Below are 20,630 nucleotides of genomic sequence, written 5' to 3'. Positions count from 1 at the left end.
AATCATCAAGTCGAAGATATGTGTTCTCCAGTGTTCATTGCAGCACTCTTTACAATAGCCAAGAGTTGGAACCAGCCCAAATGTTGATCATCGGATGAGTGGATACGGAAAATGTGGTATATCTACACAATGGAATACTACTCAGGTATAAAAAGGAATGAAATACTGCCATTTGCAACAACATGGATGGACCTTGAGAGAATTATATTAAGTGAAACAAGTCAGGCACAGAAAGAGAAATACCACATATTCTCACTTATTGGTGGGAGCTAAAAATAAATAAATTCACACACACACACACGTACGTTTCGGTAATGGGCCACAATAATCAACCACATTGTATATCGACAAAATAAAATAAATAAATAATACATACAGGCTAAGCAAGAAAGAGAACATTTTGTTACAGAATACATGGCAGCTGGGGATGACTAGAGCCATGGGCTTCTGGATTCTCCCTTTTGTTCTTTTCTCTCATCTCTCCGCCCTTTTATGGTCACCTCATCCCCTCGTGGTGTAGTCATGGCAGCCAGCAGTTCTGACTTCACATCCTTACTCTCTTGACCAAAGAGGAAAGGGAATCCCCCCTCACGAGTTCAAAAATCCAGGAGGACTGTTAAAGGCCCAGTGGAGTCCTGGACTCATCTCAGAACCAATCACAGTGGTGAGAGGGATCAGGTACTGCCTCTGGCCCAGCTTGGTCCCGTGCCCACCCTTGTGTTCTGATAATATGGACAGGGGTGTAAGTGGACCAAACAGCAGCCACTTCCAGTTTGTAATAGGGAGGGAGTGGTTACAGGGACAGAGGTTTGGCAAGGACTCAGGCAGCAGCTGAGTGATGGAGCAAATGTCCCCAGAGACCCCTAGCAATCCATTTGTAGCCATCCTTCTTGGGATGCCCATGAATGGCTCTTGGCTGCAACCCAGCCAAACAGCAAGCCAACAGCAAGCCACGCCTGGCTTGTCAGGAGAAGTATTATGGCTCAGAGCAGTGGTCTTCACACCCAGGCCCTTGGAGCCTTGGGGTTCCACTGAAATGCCTCAGGGCCAACCCTGCGGATTGTTCCCCTGCCTTCACTTGGGCCAAACACATCTTTTATTTGTTTCTGTGTCTGCATTCCACAATTGATTTCTCTTTGAGAGGAAGGTCTTCTACTTTGAAAAAATTTGAAAACCTTATGTGAAGAAACAGACATTAGGAGAAAAGAACACTGGATCTGGAGCCAGGAAGATCTGAAATTTAGTCCTGATTCTGCCGCTGATTTCCCATGTGGCCTTGCACAAATCACTTCCCCTCTCTTCTTCTCTGTAAGGTTAGGGGTTTGAACTTGAATGGTCTCCAGGTTCCCTTCCAGGTGTACGTGCTATAGTGTCTCAGTCTGGAAAGCAGTACCTTTGCCTGACTTACTCTTGAGAAACAATAAACAATCATAATTATAACAATAGCCAACATTACATGCAGTTATCTTTGTGCCAGGCACTGTTCTTGGCACCTGTGTGCATTAATCCATTTATTCCTTACAACACCTCTATGAGGAAAGCATTGTTACTATCCCTAGTCAATAAGTGAGGAAACTAAGGCACAGACAGGTTAAGAAACTTGCCAAGATTACACAGCTAGTAAGTAGTAAAGAAGTCTGAGCCCAGAGTTCCTGCTGTGCCCAGTTTCTGCTCTGTTGCTGCAGTATTCATACAGACAGACATATATGTACATATAGCAAGACAACCCTCGTCATCTTGTTTCCCAGGAATTCTCCATTCCTAGGAAAATTTGATTCCATGGTTAAGCACTAATGTGCCGAAATCCTTGTCATTTAACTCCTAATGTGTCATTCCCCATAAAAAAAAGAATGAAGGCTTACTTATAATCCTGACTCATTTATTTATTTGAGTCTGAGTGCTCTAAGAAAAATTGTAAATTGGATGCTCCATGGTCTGAGATCAGAGTCTGTGTGTCTTAATCTTAATCTTTTTATTGTTTCCAGCCTGAAATCTTACAAGACTCCAGACTCATCACACTGTACCTCACGATGCTTGTCACCTTCACAGACACTTCAACATGGAAAATTCTTCGGGGAAAAGGTCTGTGGGACTTGCTTCAAAATCTGTCATAACTGGCATTTCCATAGAGAGCTTGGAGGATCTTTTCTCCTTTGTAAGAAGTATTTGTGCCACCACGAGTCTCAGGGAAGGCTTAAGATGTTCTTGGTACTTTTCATCAGACTGCATTGTTGCATCCAGAGTATGTTCAATGTTGTATGTTACACTCTCCCCTTCTTTGAATTTATGATCTCATTTTTTATAACTTCCACAGCACCTCAGTCTCCAAATGATGTCACTTTAGTGTTGTTGTTTCATTTGGAGAATCATTAGGCAGCAAGTAATTCTATTTTGCTCATAAAATTTACCTTTTAAAGCTGTCTCCTTCCCTGAAAATTGTCCTTAGCCTTATATGTTTCATTTCATTTCATTTATCCATTTAATGAATAGCCTTCTATGTGCCAGATACCATGCTAGGCACTGGAGATACAATGATGAGCAAAACAAAAGGTACTTCTCTTCGGGGACTTTGGGTGCTCCCTTCTTCAAAGAACTTAGGGGGGTGGAGGGAAATAAACATTAAGTAGAAGTTACTCATAAATATATAAGATAACACGAGTATGGTTAAGTGCTCAGAAGGAAGAATACAAGAGAAATGAGGATGTTCAGTGAGACCAGGGAGGCCTTGCTTGGTCTGGGGTTCAAGCTTTCCTAAAGAAGTGGTGTCTGAGCAAAAAGCTGGAGGGAGACTTGGAGTTCACAGAGTGAGGAGGAAGGACAAAACTGTGAAAGCAGAGGAAACCGTGTGCACAGACACTTCAGGCCAATGGGTTGGACTTACTGTAAGCATTACCCTGCACTCTGGGAGGGATCTAAAACTTACTGAGTTCTGGGCCCTGCCAGGAAGCTCATGTCCCAGTGGGGAGAGGAAGCAACGATGGAGAATAAAAAGTGCTAGCCCCTAGGAGTGAATTAGAAAAGTGCTGCATGAGCTCAGATGCCAGAGCCGTTGCTTCTGGCTAGGGGAATGATACTCATCACCCAAGAGGTGACACTTGAGCCAGGCTTCCAGGAGAGATAGGATTCCAGATATACAGTGCCTCCCTGTACCCTGGTACCAGATGAAAGGGAATGGGAAGGCAAGCCAGAGTGTCTTATTCCCTTATGGCTTTGGGCCTGGGGCATAATTTTCTATTCCACATAAATAGGTCACATTATGGAAGATTTTTTTTTTCTCAAATTTTTTCTTCATTTAGGTGAGAGTCTTCGACCAGCCATGAACCACATTTGTGCAAATATAATGGGACATCTCAACCAGCATGGATTTTATTCTGTGCTTCAGGTCTGTGACCCAGTCCCCTAATATGTGACCTTCTGACTCTCTAACCCCTGAACTTGGATTTTTTACATTCGGTTTTGGCATTTGGTGCTTTCCTCCCAGAAATACCCTTTGCAGGAAGAGCTTACTGCCCAGTGTCCTCTTTTCTCTCCCCCTGCCTTGGTTCACTTGTGGTTCAGATAAAGGGAGGACGGTGGCCCTGGGATCCCTTTATTGCTCTGCACTTTTGGCTACAAGGGTAATCCAGTCTCTTAAAATTTAAACTCATGGGCCGGCCCGGTGGCGCACTCGGTAGAGTGTGGCGCTTGGGAGTGCGGCGGCGCTCCCGCCAAGGGTTCGGATCCCATGTGGAGACCGGTTCCCGCTCACTGGTTGAGCGCGGTGCGGGCGCGACACCGAGGGTTGTGATCCCGTTGCCGGTCGCGGTACGGGCGCGACACTGAGGGTTGTGATCCTGTTACTGGTCACGAAAAAAAGACAAAAAGGAAAAAAAAAATTTAAACTCAGGAAGGAGGCCTCGGGGGTTGTTCCCCAGGTTTCTTCTTGGTTGGTGTCCAAAATGATATTTCCAGCTCTGTGTCCTCAAACAGCCTCTGTTCACGATGCATCTTATCGTGCCAGTTCCTACCTCCCAGGAATTGTCAGCAGCCTAATTGCTGTTTAAAAGTACTTTAGAATTCTTGAGTTTGAGAAGTGACATTAATTTAGCTCTTCTTTCTGCCTGGTGCCATGATGGGCTATTTCCTGGTTTGGTTTCATTTTCTCCTTACGACAAGCCTGTGAGGTGGGGTGACGGCAAAAGGTGGTATTACCAATAGTTTATCTCAGTAAAGGAAGGTTCTACTTGACAGTATAACTGAACTGCTTCTAAAATAATATGGTATCTTGAAATTTTAAGTCTGGGGTTCTTTTTAATCAGCTGTTAATTTTTTTGGCTGTTTATTATTTAAAGACTTCTAAACATAATATTTAAAGTGGGGAGAGAGTGGTAGAATGAACCTCCATATCCAATACTATTCTTACCCTTCATTTTTTGAAAACATTCCAATACAGCTTTTTTACCTGAAGCACTCATTTTACTTTTTTGCTGCTTTTTTACAAATGCAAACAAATATAAAATTGGTATCATCCCATAACCAGTTAAAATGTTCTTTTCAGGTATTGCTAACCCATGGACTGGCAAGACCCCGGCCTTGTCTGTCCAAAGGCACTCTAACAGCAGCCTTTTCCCTAGCATTGCGGTAAGTAAAAAACTATGGCTGAGGTGTTGGCGTGTTTCTGAATGCTTCTTCCTCTTGGTGTTAGGTATAGACTTGCAATTTGTCAGAATTCATGGGTAGTGTTGTTCTTAGTGAAAGTGATACATTTGTGACTGCTTAGATTTTTTTCATGGCCTTGAATCTGTACCCCTGAATATGCTTTCATTCTGCCAGTGGCCAAGATGTAATCATTTTTCCTTTTGAGTTTTTAATTGACAAAATAGAGGAAACCTAAGAGCTAGAGGAGGCCCGGCAAAGGGCAGGATCAAAGGATTATGGGACTAGTGTCATGAACATAGGTTTAAAAATGTTAGAGGGGCTGACCAGTTAGCTTAGATGGTTAGAGTGCAGTCTTATAACACCAAAGTCATGGGTTCAGATCCCCGTACCAGCCAGCCACCAAAAAAAATAAAATAAAATGTTAGAATTTGTGGGACCAGAGAGGATGTGATATTTGTATTCACTTAGTTTGGAGATGTAAAGTACATATGAAGCTAGATATTTCCTTTCAGAAATTACACCTGTAATTCTGAGACCTGCTAAATGTAAAAAGCAGTGCCTGTGGGGCTGGCCGGTTAGCTCAGGTGATTAGAGCCTGTGGCTAATAACACCAGCATCCAGGGTTTGATCCCTTGGCCAGCCACCAAAAAAAAAAAAGAGAGAGAGAGAAGGTATGCATTCTTAAACTGTCGAGAGGAACACTAACTTGGGGTGATATTAATAAGAGCTTCTCAAAGAAAGAATGTCATGGTCAAACCAGCTTGGTAGAAGCTCCCTGCTCTGCCCCCTCTGGCTAATCCACAGTGCACCTCAGTGCTGAAAGCTCTGAGAAGTCTTGTGGTGGTAGCAAGACCCCTTGGGCTTGTTTAGCCTGATGTTGGCCCACATATCTGAGCATAGAATACCCCTGCCTCATTTTTGGATAATGGAGCATGTCTATTAATATCTCATAGAATCATTTTCCATGGAACACCAATGTGGAAAATGATGGTCTAAAGCATGGGTTGGCAAATTTTTTATAAGGGGCTAGAAAGTAAATATTTTCAGCTCTATTTCGGGTGCCATAAACCTCTGTCACAACTACTCTGCCACTACAGTGTAAAAGCAGCCATAGACAACACATACACAAATGAGCATGGCTATGTTCCAATAAAACTTTCATCAGAAAAATAGGTCTGAATTTGGCCTGTGGAGTGTACTTTACTGACCCCTGGTCTAGACTGTGCTTTCTACTAACCACTAGTTATATGGGACTGTTTAAAAATAAATTAATTAAAATTAAATAAAATTAAGAATTCATTTCCTTAGTCACATTAGCCACATTTCAGGTGCTCAGTGGCCACATGTGACTAGTGACAACTGTATTAGACAACACAAATGTAGAACATTTCCATCATCACAAAAAGTTTTTTTTTTTTTTTTTCCTTTTTGTCTTTTTTCGTGACCGGTAATGGGATCGCAACCCTCGGTGTCGTGCCTGCACCGCGCTCAACCAGTGAGCGGACCGGTCTCTATATGGGATCCGAACCCTCGATGGGAGCGCCGCCGCGCTCACAAGCGCCGCACTCTACCGAGTGCACCACCGGGCCGGCCCAATCACAAAAAGTTTAATGGACAAGACTGGTTTAGAGCAGTTCTGTCCAATGACAAGCGCCGCACTCTACCGAGTGCACCACTGGGCCGGCCCAATCACAAAAAGTTTAATGGACAAGACTGGTTTAGAGCAGTTCTGTCCAATGGAAATATGAGAGTCATATTAAAAAGCCAAAAGAAAGGGGAAATTAAATTTAATGATATATTTTATTTAAACCTATGTATCCAAAATATTATCATTTTTTCATCTAATCAATATTTAAAATTTTTATTTTAATTAAAATTAAATAATATATTTTATTTTTCTTTTCATACTGGGTCTTCACAAACTGCTGGTATGTATTTTATACTTACAGCATATCTGAATTCAGACCAGCCACATTTTAAGTGCTTAGTAGCCACATGTAGCTGGTGGCTGCTGTATTAGATTGCATACCTCTAGAGGCTAGACCCTCGTGATGGAGGAACAGGATCCAACCAGTTACACTATCATTAGTTACAAAAGTAGAACAAATTATCTGGTAAACAATCATACCTTCGTTTCATACTTTGAGAGAAGTTACATGAGTCGTATTAATGAGCCATAACATCTAAGGACAAACAGGTTTTCCCAGAAACCTAAGATGCAGATGCAGTGCATCTCCGTTTCTGAGTCACATTGTAGGGCAGCTCTTTCCAGCAACGTCACCCACTCTCCTCCGTCAGAGGAAGTGAAGGGTCAGCAGGCTGAGGCCTAAGCCCGGGAGCCCAGGAGCCCAGGGGCAGCTCTGCCCCTCCTGCATCTCTGGAGAATAAGATCTAGGAGCACCTTGCCTTTCTTCCCATTCTAGCATCCCTTCCCTGCTTTAGTGTGGTTGTAATTCACAGTGTCATTCACCAGGCATGGTCACATCTACTCATTCCATCAGGTTTCTTCTCCTTTAAGAATATAACAATATTTATCATTCTATGTATAGTTGACCCTCCATATCCATGGATTTCTCATCCCTGGATTCAGCCAAACTCAGATTGGAAAAAAACAATAAAAAATAACAATATAACAGTAAAAAATAATACAAATTAAAAAATACTCTATAACAACTATTTACATAGCATTTACATTGTATTAGGTATTATAGGTAATCTAGAGATGATTTAAAGTACACGGGAGGATGTGTATAGGTTAAGCATCCTGAATTTTGGTATCCACAGCAGGTCCTGGAACCAATACCCCACAGATACTGAGGGACAACTGTATTAGATCCCGTTGAACCACTTGTTAAGGCCATATTACTCTAAAGCCTTTTTCCTAAACAGTGTACTTTTCCCCCACTCGGTGCTGATAACACCAAGGCCCCGGTTCAGATCCCATATAGGGATGGCCGGTTCGCTCACTGGCTGAGCGTGGTGCTGACAACACCAAGTCAAGGGTTAAGATCCTCTTACCAGTCATCTTTTAAATAAATAAATAAATAAATAACTAAATAAACCTCTTTGTAACATACAGAAAATAACTTGATTCTCTTTTTAAAATTTCTCCAACACAGATCAGTGAGATTAGGTTGGTTGGTCAGTCTCATTTGGACAAGTGGTTAACATAGGCACTGATATTTTGAGCATTTCAGCCTTATAAAATTTTCTTGTCTCAAAAATGGTATCCTGAAAGTAAAAGTTTGTAATAGGAATTCTGATGTCCTAAATACCAGTAACATATCCACTAATTGCTGTTGGAACACATTAGCTAGAAGAAATCATTTTTCCCCTATAACTTCTCATTATCTTTTTTTCTACACAGCCCCTGGGTGTTTGTTTTTAAATAGCAACTTTATTGAAGTAATTTACATATCATGTTTCACTCATTTAAAGTGTACAATTTTATGGTTTTTAGTATATTCACTGAATTGTACAACCATCACCACTATCTAATTCCAGAACATTTTCATCACCCCAAAAAGAAACTCCATACCCATTAGCTGTCACTCTCCTTTCCTCCTCTCCCCAAAGCCCCTGGCAACAACTAATCTACTTTTTGTCTCTTTGAATTTTCCTGTTCTGGACATATCAATATAGATGGAATTGTATAATATGAGGTCTTTTGTTACTGGCTTCTTTCACTTTGTATAATGTGTTCAAGGTTCATGCATGTTATAGAATGAATCAGTATTTCGTTCTTTTTATGGCCAAAAAATAATCCGTTGTATGGATCTACCACATTTGTGTTGTTTCCACTTTTTGTCTATTATGAATAGTGCTGCTGTGAACATTTATGTACAAGTTTTTGTGTGGAAGTATGTTTTCATTTCTCTGAGGTATATTCGTAGGTGTGGAATTGCTGGGTTATACGGGTTAGTTGGCTTCTGTTGCTTATAACGAAATACCTGAAACTGAGTGATTTGTAAAGGAAATGAAATTTATTGCTTACAGTTTCTTAGGCTGGGAAGTCCAAAATCCATCTGGTGGTGGTGACAGTGACCCAGGAGTCTCACATTGTGAGATGGTGGAAGCAGAGAGAGACAGTTCCTCATGCACTGTCCTTTGAAAGCCCTCAGAACCATGCTCATAACCGCCATTTTTAAGCTATTCACAACAGCATGGTCCTACACTCACCTCACCTCTTCAAGACCCCATCTTTCAATTACCATAATAGGATTTCCCACCCTCAACAGTTACAGTGAGGATAAAGCTTCAGTGAGGTTGGTGGGCATCCACTCAACAGCATATGGTAGCTCTGTGCCAAACTGCTTTCTAAAGTGACTGCACCATCTTACATTCCCCCTAGTACTGAATGAGGGTTCCAGATTCTCCACATCCTTGCCAATGCTTGTCATGTCTTTTTGATTATAGCCATCCTAGTGGGTGTGAAGTGGTATCCCAAGTCACAATTCCCTTATGGCTAATGATGTTGACCATCTTTTCATGTACTTATTAACCATTTGTCGTTGTTGTTTAGAGAATGTTTATTTAGATCATTTGCCCATTTTTTAATTGGGTTGTCATTTACTGTTGAGTTGTATGAGTTCTTTATATGTTCTGGATACAGGTCTCTTATCAGATATGTTTTGCAAATATTTCCTTCATGGGTTGTCTTTTCACTTTCTTGATGGTGTCTTTTAAAGCACCAGAGTTTTTAATTTTGATGAAGTCCAGTTTATCAGTTTTTCCTTTAGTTGCTTGTGCTTTTGGTGTCCTATCTCAGAGGTCATTGCGTAACCCAAGGTCACAAAGATTCACTCCTGTGATTTCTTCTAAGAGTTTTATTGTTTATTTATAAAATTAGCATTGAGGTCTTTGGTCTATTTTGTATATGGTGTGGGGCAAGAGTCATTTTCTTATTTTAATATTTATATCTTTCTGATTATAGAAGTAATATGTGCTTATTGTAGAAAACCTGGATAAAGCAGAAAAAAAAAATTCTCATGATTTTACAACCCAGAGATACATTGTTAACTTTTTTTTTTTTGTCAGCTGGCCAGTATGAGGATCTGAACCCTTCACCGTGGGGTTATAAAACCAGGCTCTAACAAACCAAACTAACTGGCCAGCCTTACTAACATTTTTTTGAATTTTTCTTCCCAGTCTTTTATTTATTTATATATATTTATGTGTTTTTGTATATGTTTTAAAACGTTAATATCATAGTGTGTGTGTGTGTGTGTGTGTGTGTGTGTGTGTTTTAAATAAACTGCTTAATTCAAGTATGAGTTATTAGTGAGTTACGCCATAGTGAGCACACCTGGGTAAGCACACTGAATCAAGAAATAGAACAAAAGGACCAGCACTCCAGAAGCCTCTCATTTCTCCCTCCCCATCACAAGCCCCTCCTCCTCTCCCATGTATATAGTTTTTTATTCTGTTTTTAAGTTTATTATAGCATAAGCATTTTCTCATGTCAGTGAAACTTCAGGACTGATTTTTCATAGCTGCACAATACTGCATCATATGATTGTACTGCCATTGACTTAGTCATTCCTCTACCACATATCCTCATTTTCAGCCTTTAGTTTTCCTCAAAGGCCTGTGAACCATAATTTTTAGGGATTTGAGAGCACTGGTTGGGTTGCTGTTTAGTTCCAGGTGTACATGCAGACCTCTCTGAATAAGGTGATCTGTCTGTGTCTAGCCCTGTGATTGCTGCACAATTTTCAGACAATCTGATTCGTCCCTTCCTGATCCACATCATGTCCGTGCCTGCTCTTACGATTCATCTGCGCACAGTGACCCCTGAGGTAAGTGGGCTCCTAAGTTCCCCCTAAAAAACCAATTCTGCTATTGCTTTTCTTCTCAGAAATTAGAAAATTTCTAAAATGTTTCTCTGCTAATTCCTACCTCTTCCCCTGATTTTTCTTCTTGAGCAATAGCCACCATAGACACACTCGAGTTAGCCATCCAAAGAAGCAGGTCTCATCTTTGTTTTCTTCTTGGCGATTGGTAGCATGTTCCACATACCTAGAGAGTGATCTGCAAATGATCATGGTCATGCTGTAGTAGGAAATTCTTCCCGTCAATTTCTGCTTTAACTGTCTGCAATTGTTTGCAGCGCCTCACTGTTTTAGAATCTCATGACTTGCTTCGTAAATTCATCGTATTTTTGAGAGACGAGGATCGATGCCGTGACGTATGTGAGAGTTTAGAAGGATGCCATACACTTTGTCTAATGGGTGAGTATCTGTGGCTGCAGTGTGATCATGTCCTGGCCATCAGGGAAAACCTGAGAGTGTTTTGCTTTTCACCCTTCTAGAGATCATAAGCTGTTTTTACTAACAATCGGAAGTGCTTATAATAAAAAAATATATATTCAGATAGACAATTTAAAATGGACGTGTAAAATTTAAAATCATTTGGAAAATATACCAACCTGGCAAGCTAGTTGGGTGACTGTAAATGAATGTTAAATTTCAGCACTTAGCTTCCTGTTGGCCAAGGAAAAAATGAAAATGGGGGGAGTGTTGCCTGGGTAATTCTTATCTCAAGACAAAAGGGAGGGAGCAGGTGGGTAGGGCTTAGATCAGAGTAGGCCCGCCTCTCCTGTTCTATGATGTTTTCATTGTAGATGAAGAAAGTGTTTGCGGATAGACGTTTTTGAAAACAGTGGAGGCACATTTTTTTTATTGCCTAATAAAAAGAAATTTATCTTAGATAGAAAAACATTCTTGGGGCTAAACTTTAGGAGAAGCTTATGGTAAGAGTTTTCACGCAAGTGATTTGAAATAACTTTGATGAACATTGAATAACAGTGATTTCCTAGTATTCAAATATTCTTTACATGGTCATTTCTTATGTTGCTCCTTGAGTCTTAAACGTTAATATTAAAATATGCAAACTAAATATGTACCTGTGTGTGCCTGACATTTTATGTATTACTTCATATAAGCCTCACATGGAGAGTGGGGGTCATTATTCCAGTCTAATAGATGAGAAAACAGATCAAGAGGTGGGTTGAGGATCACGCAGCTCGTTTGTAGAATAGCCAGGATTTGAAGTCAAGTTAGCCTATTTCTTACCCCTGCACTGCACTGCAGCCCCCAGCACTGACAGGTGCCTCTCACATAGAATTTTTTTATGCACATATGACGTGCTACCTGAGCCACAGAGAGCAGGGCTGGGAGGCACCAAAGCATCTCTGTGTGGGCCCATCTACTCAGCCTTCTCTCTCTGTAGGCAATCTCCTACACTTGGGCTCCCTCAGCCCCAGAGTATTAGAGGAGGAGATGGATGGGTTTGTCAGTTTGCTCACCCAGATGCTGTGCTACTGTCAGAAGTACGTGTCCCAGAAGAAATCCAACCTGACCCACTGGCACCCTGTCCTTGGCTGGTTCTCCCAATCTGTGGACTATGGGTGAGTCCTGGAGGCAAATCAATCACTGTCTTTCTTGCCTTCTCCTGCCTCCTTCCCCACCATCTCCCCCTTCTTCCTTCTTTCATTCTTTCAGCTTCTGTTGTTTTGTTTCTTATTACAAATATAATATGTATTTATTGTCTAAAATATACATAGATAAGACCAAAAGAGAATAAAAACTATCCCATAATCCTACCACCCAAGGACAACCTGTGTAAACATCCTTTCAGTCTTTTTCTTATCTAGAAATACAGAAATGAGATCATATTATTTTTGTATTGTTATCTTTTAATCAATAATGAACCTTATCTATCAACATTATCTTTTCTTCAATATCACTTTTATTGATTGCCTAGACTACCATATTTTGGAGAGGCTAAAACTTGATGAATGATTCAAAGGAAATAGAAGTCACCCCAGATCCTTTTCAAAAGGTGGAATATAAATTTTAAAAATTTTAATTAAGAATTCAAAAATATTAGAAACCCTAGGCCAGAAAAACAGGGATCAAGTAAGGCAGCATCATGCATTTGAAATGTGTACTCTGAGCTGAAATGAAGCTGTCTCTGGAGCTAGAGCAGCTATAATGCCCAGCTGTTTTCCTGTTCAGATATCTGCCTAAGGCATGGGCTTCCTGGCACGTGCCCTTACAGCAGAAAACTGAAGGCCGGGGAAGGAAATCCCAGATTTGCGCCCTTCTCCTTTGTATCTGAGTGACATCTTTAGGCCCTTTCCATTTAGAAAGACTCATTGCCAGAGGACGACCCTCCCCCTGTGTGACCCCCTAGCCTAAAGAGGATGGAGCATATGTTGGGAGGCAAGACAGGGCAGTACAGCACCTTAGTGGACAGACTGGTCCCAGCTCTACTGCCTCTTCTCTGAGGGATTCTGGACAACTCACTTTGCCTTGGTTTCCTCATCTGAAATGGGATGATTTTCATAGCCCCTCTGATAGGCTTCCCTCGAGGGATTGAATGAGACGATGTGTTTAAAGGCCTGCCAGTAGCTGGGGGGGGCTGTTATCACTGTGATGATCCATTGGGGAGCCAGTGTGGGGTCTTGAGGCGGGGTTGATGACAGCAGGTTTCAGGAATGGGAGTGGTGCTGGGGGTACAGCACGGAGTCAGGAGCCCTTGGAGGTGAGGAAACACTAAGGAAAGCAGGTGGGTCATCTAGATTTGTGGGCCACCCCTGTAGGATATCTGCAAGGAGGAAGGCAACACAGCAAACATGAACTAGCTTTTGTGGGCTGTGGTAAACAGATGAAATTAGGATGGAGAACAGATAGAGGGTATCTCCAAGACAACTGATGTATAGAGCCTCGTGACCTAGGGGAGGCAGTAACACTGCTGGCAGCACAGGAAGTTTGGGTGGAGCAACAGACCAGATAAAGAGTCAATGCCTTCAACATACCAGGCCTTCAGTGACAATTTGTTGGTTCTTTTTTTTTTTTTTTTTTTTTTTTATTCTTGCCCTGTTGAATGCTAGGCCATAGCTTCACCTCCAAGTGGAAGGCCCATTAGGAGCTGAGTGGGCTGTTCCTGGCCATGCATCAGGGGGAACTGACACACCTGGTCTCTTCCTGCTCTCTCCTAGCCTTAACGAGTCAATACACTTAATCACCAAACAGCTGCAGTTCCTGTGGGGGGTGCCTCTGATCCGGATCTTCTTTAATGACATCCTGAGCAAGAAGCTGCTGGAGAACCAGGAGCTGGCCCACACGCAGCCAGCATCCCCACAGAATGTGCTTCCAGTGAAGAGTGAGTGACCGGAGCAGGCCTGACACCAGGGCTCCACTTGGCTGAAATGCAGCTTCTGATTCTTCCTGTGTGGATTCTCTACTCTGTCTGTGGGCCTTATGACACCAAGTTCATGGGTTCGGATTCCCATATTGGCTTAGTCACCAAAAAAGAAAAAATTCTCCACTCTGTCTGTGGGATGCTCTAACTTCTTCCACAGAGATTTTGAGGCTGCTTAGTCACATTTAGGAAAACAGTGACAGAAATCCATAGGAATAGAAAACAAGGACTGGGGAAATAGAAATAGGTGAACGAAATCCAGATCATGTCATCCAGGGATACATGTCCCATGAGGCCACTGTGGCTATCGCTGAACTTCAGTTTGTCTGTGCACTTTCTTGTAGCCAAAATGAAAAGGGATTTGTGTACCCTTTCTTCTCAATTCCAGGAAGAAGACCTGTGTCTTAGGGGAAGTAGAGCTTTTCTAAGTTCTTAATCATAAAATAAATCTCCCAGGTGAGGCTTCTTATAAAGCCACTGACACAGTCCAGGCTAGCATCTCAGCAGCATCCCTACTACAGGATCAGTAATGGGTTCCATGGAAAGGTTTCTTGTTGCCCACGCTGATAAATGTTGAGGAAGTACCAACAACACCTAATTCAGTAGAATTACATGCCTGTGGCAGATTTTCTGTTTCAGAGTGGCTTTTCTTCTGCCACTCAGTGTGTTGGAAAGTTCTGTCTTGTAGCAAGCATAGGCTCAGCAAATGTAACTTTAGCAGGATAGAAATAGAAAGGTTTAAAACATTTAAACCATTTAAAACCAAATATCAGAGGGCCGGCCCCATGGCGCACTCGGGGGAGTGCGGCGCTGGGAGCGCAGTGACGCTCCCACCGCGGGTTCGGATCCTATATAGGACTGGCCGGTGCGCTCACTGGCTGAGCAGCGGTGTGGGCGACACCACACCGAAGGGTTGCGATCCCCTTACCGGTCACGAAAAAAGACAAAAAAAAAAAAACCCAAATATCAGTACTTGAAATTGTCCCTGCTTTACTTCCCTCTAAAAGCGCAGAGAATTGACTTAGCCCAGACCTCCTGCCTTTGCTCCTCTTCCCTTAGTGTAGTACTCTGAATTTTTACCTTTGTGGGTTCTGAGATTAGGTGATACAGTGAGAGAATCTCATGTAAGATTTGAATATGCCTGGCTTATTCTGAGAAGTTTTCCGACATTTGGAAGAGGTCTTTGGGATGCACCTAAAAACCTATTGTAAATGGTTTTTGTGTTTTTTTTAATTTATCCCAGAAAAATGTTTTGAATCAAAGCAGCATCCCCACTGTCTGGCCCTGGCTATAAATTCGGAGGTGTATTGAAATGCTTTTCTCTCTACAGAGTGAAATTGGGCTGATGGCTGAACTGTTGCTCTTTCATTTCTTGTTATCTCCATGCCAGGTCTCCTAAAGCGTGCATTTCAGAAATCTGCATCAGTCCGGAATATTCTCAGGCCTGTGGGGGGTAAACGCGTCGACTCTGCAGAAGTCCAGAAGGTTTGCAATATCTGTGTCCTCTACCAGACCTCATTGACAACTCTCACCCAGATCCGTCTACAGATACTAACAGGTTTGGAGTCCCAAAGCATATTCCTCCATCTCTCAAATTTGGCAGACAGTTTTTCTCAGAAAAAGTTGATTTTTTTTTTCTGGCTAATTATGGAGTACAATTTACTTTTAAAAAGTTGTTATTTTTTCTGGGGCCGGCCTGGTGGCGCACTGCTGTGGTGCGCTGCTTGGGAAGCGCGGCGGCGCTCCCGCCGAGGGTTCGGATCCCACATACAGACCGGTTCCCGCTCACTGGCTGAGCGAGGCGCGGGGGCAACACCGAGGGCTGCGATCCCGTTGCCGGTCCCGGTCCGGTACGGGGGCGACACTGAGGGTTGCGATCCAAAAAGACAAAAAAAAAAAAAAAAAAGTTGTTATTTTTTCTGAATAGAAAACTAGAAAAGATAGTGAAGCAGGAAAAAGAAAATTTACACAAAACTTAGTCCTGCAGTGCAAAGATAACCATCTGTGCCTGAGTGTACTACAAATATATATATATTTAAATTGAAATATATAGTTTTATCCTTTCTTTTCCATTTATCATAAGCATTTTATCAAGTCAAAAATCCTTTAAAAACCTCCTTTTTATTGGCTGCTTATATTCCATTGTATTGATGTGCCCAACATTTTCCTTTTTAGCTGAGCAAGGAAGAAAGTCCCCTCTGTGAGCACAGAACTGGGCGTCAAGGGCTTAAAGTTGCAGCTCAGGAGTTGTATGAATTGGTATTATGAGCACAAAGGGTCTTTGTAAACCATGAAGCAATTTACTACATAAAGGATTAAAAACTTCTCAACTGCATCTTACATTTTTTTAAACCATAAATTGCTGCTGCTTTTCTCTTTCACGCATATTTATTCATTCTTCAGATATTTATGGAGCACATACATGTGCCAGGCACTGATGATGCAGAGGCGAACCAGACAGCCAAGTCTCTGTTCCCAGGGGATTATATTCTAGTATTGGGAGACCAATAATAAGCAAGCAGAATAGATTTAATATAGTCATGGGCACTATGAAGATGGCAATTATGAGAGACAACATTGGCTTGGACTAGAGCAGGGTTTCTCGGCCTTAGCATTGTTGACCTTTGGGCTGGATAACTCTTTTTTTGTGAGGGGCTGTCTTGTGTATTATAGGATATTTAGCAGCCCCTGGCCCCTACTCATAGATGCTAGTAGCCCTTCCCCCAACCCACATTGTGATAGCCAATCATGGCCAAATGCCCCCTGAGGGACATAGTAATTTCTGATTGAGAGCCATTGGCCTAGCATCATAGTGGTGATGATGGAAGTGGGAGGATTTCAGATGTCTTTTGGAGGTACTCAATGGGTCTTACTGGTGGATTGCATTTGGGGGCATGAGTATTAACAGTTTTAAAGACAATACCAGGCTTTTGGCCTGAGCAGCTGGGTGGATAATGGCACCATTTGTTGAGCTGGGGAAGACCAGTTGGGGTGAGGCCTATGCGAAATCGAGAGTTCTGTTGTGGCTGTGACAAGTATAAAGTGCCATCTGCGCATACAGGTGGAGGTGTTCAACAGGCCTTTGCATGCACTCTGCGGGGTGGAGGGGTGGGACAGGCAGCATCAGCAAAGGGATGGAGTGTAAAGGCTTGACCTTGGGCCTGGCACAGTTTCCCAAAAATGAGAGCAGAGGGAGGAGAGAAGGGGTAAGACCACACTGGAGCACCCCAGCAACTGAGGGTTTGGGGAGCATACTAGGTGAGAGGATTCTGAGGTTACAACCTGTGTCCAGCTTTTTAAGATGAGCTCACATTTAAGCTCACTTTCCCAGGTGCAAGAATCCAAAAATAAGGTTTTTTTCCAACCTGAAAATACACACATTTAAGGATGAAGATAAACTAGTCCAAAGTGTATATATGATAGTCATAGTTTAACTATGCACATATGAAATTAGATTATAGAAAATAACATTTGTTTCAAAACTACCACTGTTTTTCTACTCACAGTTTACAAAGCGTCTTTGCTTGTGCTCCTCATGCCCCTGATGGTACTGGAGCCACTGCTGGTCCTTTAGCACAGCTTTCCTGAGTCCATCATCTTCATTTCTATCTGAATTGCTTGGGATGCAGCCCTTATTGGATTGGTATATGATGCTATAAATGTTTTTGTCTACACTGTGAGTCCCATTCATATACCACAAGGACAGCTGCTTTTTTTCTTTTGTCCTATAGGAATATATTTGTGATCTCCATAATATAACTATTTACTCTTTTTTAACCTGTTTTTAGATTGTGAGAGATATGCATTCTTGGTGTGGATAATGTAACATAGACTAGTTATGACCTGAGCACCTATATAACCACCAACCAGGTCAAGAAACTCTTGCTGTTTAAAGACTTCTTTATCCTCCACATTCTCCTACCCTTGACAGTGTAGGAATAGTAACTAAATTGGTGTTACATTTGTTTGCCTCCTTTACTGTTCTTTCACTTCACCCTCTAAGCACCCATAAGTAGCATTGAGATCCCCCTTCCCTCCCTAGGCTAATATATCTTTCACGAACATTTCTTTGCTCAAAATCAAATAATTCAGAGTACCGTATCAAATGATAGATACTTTAAGGGCTCAAATGTGTGACCATGGGAAATCGAGAGTTCTGTTGTGACTGTGAAGAGTGTCAGGTGCCTGCTAGGCATACAGGCAGAGGTGTTCAGCAGGCCTTTGAGTGCACTCTGGGGTTGGGGGAGCATCAACAGAGGGATGGAGTATAAAGGCTTGGCCTTGGGCCTAGGATAGGTTCCCTAAAGGGTGACTTCCCCTTTTCTGAGGAACACAACTTACTGTATATTCAGTGACACACGGAACTTTACAGCCAGACTTTCTAAGTCAGTAGCTGCATTATTAGACTTAAAATATACCAGTGATGTAGCCTGAGTGTCTGAGGCCTTGTAGCCATCAGGAAACAGACTTCGAATGCTCTCTGCGTCACCTTTTGCATCCCCAGGGTTAAATTGTTCTGTAACACTTCAGAGTATCTCTGCCCTGGCCAGCCGTTCATTGCTTTCCCATTTTTAACATAGGTAGAATAACAGAAGATGAGAGGAAAGCTTTGGATTAGTATGGATGAGCCTGCCAGATGATTTAAAGCAGGAATCAGCTGACTACAGCTTGTGGGACAAATCCAGCTCACCACTTGTTTTTGTAAATAAACTTTTAATAGAACACGCCAAATCCATTCATTTACCTATTGTCAATGGCTGCTTTCTTGCTACAGTGGTAGCAATGAGTAGTTGTGACAGAGACCATCTGGTTCACAAAGCCTAAAAATATTTACTTTCCAGCCCTTTCCAAAAAAAAATTGCTGATCCCTGATTTAAAACATAGATGCTAAGTCAAACAGACTAGAGTTATATTCTTAGACCCTGATACTTATTGGCTATGTTATTTTGAGTCAATTAAATAACCTCTCTGTGTTTCAATTTGTTCCCTTATTAAATGGAGATAACTGGGCTTGAGAAGGTGGAAAGAAGAAAATTCATGCAAAGTGCTTAGAATGGTATCTGGCACATAGTAAGCACCCATTAAATATTAGCTGTTATTGTCATGGAAATAATGCTTTTCTTAATAATTGTACTTTCTTTCTGTCCTGAACATTAAATGTTCAGTAATAGGTTTAGGTGTTTTGTTTTCCTAGTAGATAGGAGAAATAACAGATCAGTTGGAGCCACCACCTGAAGCTCGGATTTCTCTATCCTTTTCCAGGTCTCACTTACCTTGATGACCTGCTGCCCAAACTGTGGGCGTTTATATGTGAGCTGGGGCCCCACGGAGGGTTAAAGCTCTTCTTGGAATGCCTGAACAATGACACCGAAGAGTCCAAGCAGCTCTTGGCCATGCTGATGCTGTTCTGTGACTGCTCCCGGCATCTTATCACGTAGGTTGACTGCTGAGGGACTGAATACCTTTCCTAGAATTTGGAGAGACCAAATCACAGTGCCAGTAAGGAAGTAATTGCTGATGTGATTATTGCATACATTTGGGCCTGTGTGGCAGGGTCATTATAAGAATTAGGCAAGGAAATATTTACAGAGTGGGTGCCATGCAATAGGTGTTGAGCAATTGATAGTTCCCATCCTTTCAGGGGAGCTGGATCAGTACCACTGAATGTGGGCTTTGGGGTGTCTTGGGGATGGGTTCAAATCACAGCTCAGCCATTTACTTACTGTGCTAGATAAATTTTTGGAAAATTCGAGAGCCAGGGTGCAAAGCCTGGCTCAGCCACTTAATGAGACACCATGGGCAAGGGATCAAGGGATTCAACCTCTCTGAGACACAGGTTCCTCATCTATAAACGGGAATAACAATAGCACCTACCTTTTAGGCACATGATAAGGATTAAAGATAACCAATGCAAAGTACTTAGTAAAGTCCTTAGCACATAGGAAGAGTTTAATACTTGTTGGCTATTATTCTTATTACTGTCCAGCTGACCCTGGGCAAGTTGCTTAACCTCTCTGACCTTCACTTTCCTTATTAGTAGAATGGAGAAACTATTACCAATCTGATAGAGAGTAAATGAGAAAAGGAATGTCAAGTACTCAGTACAGTGCCTGGCACAGAGTGGGAAATGAACAAATGTTAGTCCGGTCACTTCCTTTGTTTTTTAAGCTTATGTGTCTACTTGTGTATTGAATATTATTTTAATTCCACTTTTTTCCAAAAGGTTGGTGAAGAATTATAAGATAGAATGGACCTCAGGCAATTATGTTCAAGCTAGAAGACGTTATTAGCAGGAAGGTTTTAGGGACATAGAGGTGGCAGACTGGGTGAGAATCATGGAGGAAGGGGTTCACTGAACAGTTGGAGGCGAGAACAGAGGTCTGTAGTGGCTGGTAAAGATATCCTTACTTGCTTGGGAAAGGGTAACCCAAGAGTGAGTCTAAAGTGTACAGAACGGTTTAAGATATTTTCAGGTAGAGCTGTGTCTATGAATGAATTCTTCATTCATTCATTTATTCATTCACTCACAAATTCTTATCAAATACATACTAAGTGCCAGTACATGTGGAATAAGATTCCACAGCTTTCCTCAGTAAACACACTTTTGGTTAAGATTCCTTGGGGCCGAGCCCGTGGTGCACTCGGGAGAGTGTAGCGCTGGGAGCACAGCAGCGCTCCCGCCACGGGTTCGGATCCTATATAGGGATGACCGGTGCGTTCACAGCGCTCACTGGCTGAGCGCGGTGCAGCCGGTCTCAAAAAGGACAAAAAAAAAAAAAAAAAAA

At 42.1% G+C, this 20,630-nt stretch overlaps 1 protein-coding gene across 1 annotated transcript in view; it reads left to right on the top strand.

The window, feature by feature from the left end:
• Positions 1-20,630, top strand: part of UBE3B (ubiquitin protein ligase E3B) — a 51,716-nt gene that overhangs the window by 5,302 nt on the left and 25,784 nt on the right. The window contains exons 6-14 of the mRNA XM_008583488.1: positions 1,986-2,082; positions 3,297-3,382; positions 4,538-4,620; positions 10,331-10,436; positions 10,748-10,868; positions 11,869-12,046; positions 13,643-13,806; positions 15,236-15,403; positions 19,108-19,279. Coding sequence (XP_008581710.1) covers positions 1,986-2,082; positions 3,297-3,382; positions 4,538-4,620; positions 10,331-10,436; positions 10,748-10,868; positions 11,869-12,046; positions 13,643-13,806; positions 15,236-15,403; positions 19,108-19,279 — 1,175 coding nt within the window. The remainder of the gene's footprint in view (positions 1-1,985; positions 2,083-3,296; positions 3,383-4,537; positions 4,621-10,330; positions 10,437-10,747; positions 10,869-11,868; positions 12,047-13,642; positions 13,807-15,235; positions 15,404-19,107; positions 19,280-20,630) is intronic.

This window comes from Galeopterus variegatus, unplaced genomic scaffold, assembly GCF_000696425.1.
Source record: "Galeopterus variegatus unplaced genomic scaffold, G_variegatus-3.0.2 Scaffold2927, whole genome shotgun sequence".
Taxonomy (NCBI): Eukaryota; Metazoa; Chordata; class Mammalia; order Dermoptera; family Cynocephalidae; genus Galeopterus; species Galeopterus variegatus.
Note: the sequence above shows the minus strand (reverse complement) of the source record. Positions and strands in the feature narration are given on the sequence as shown.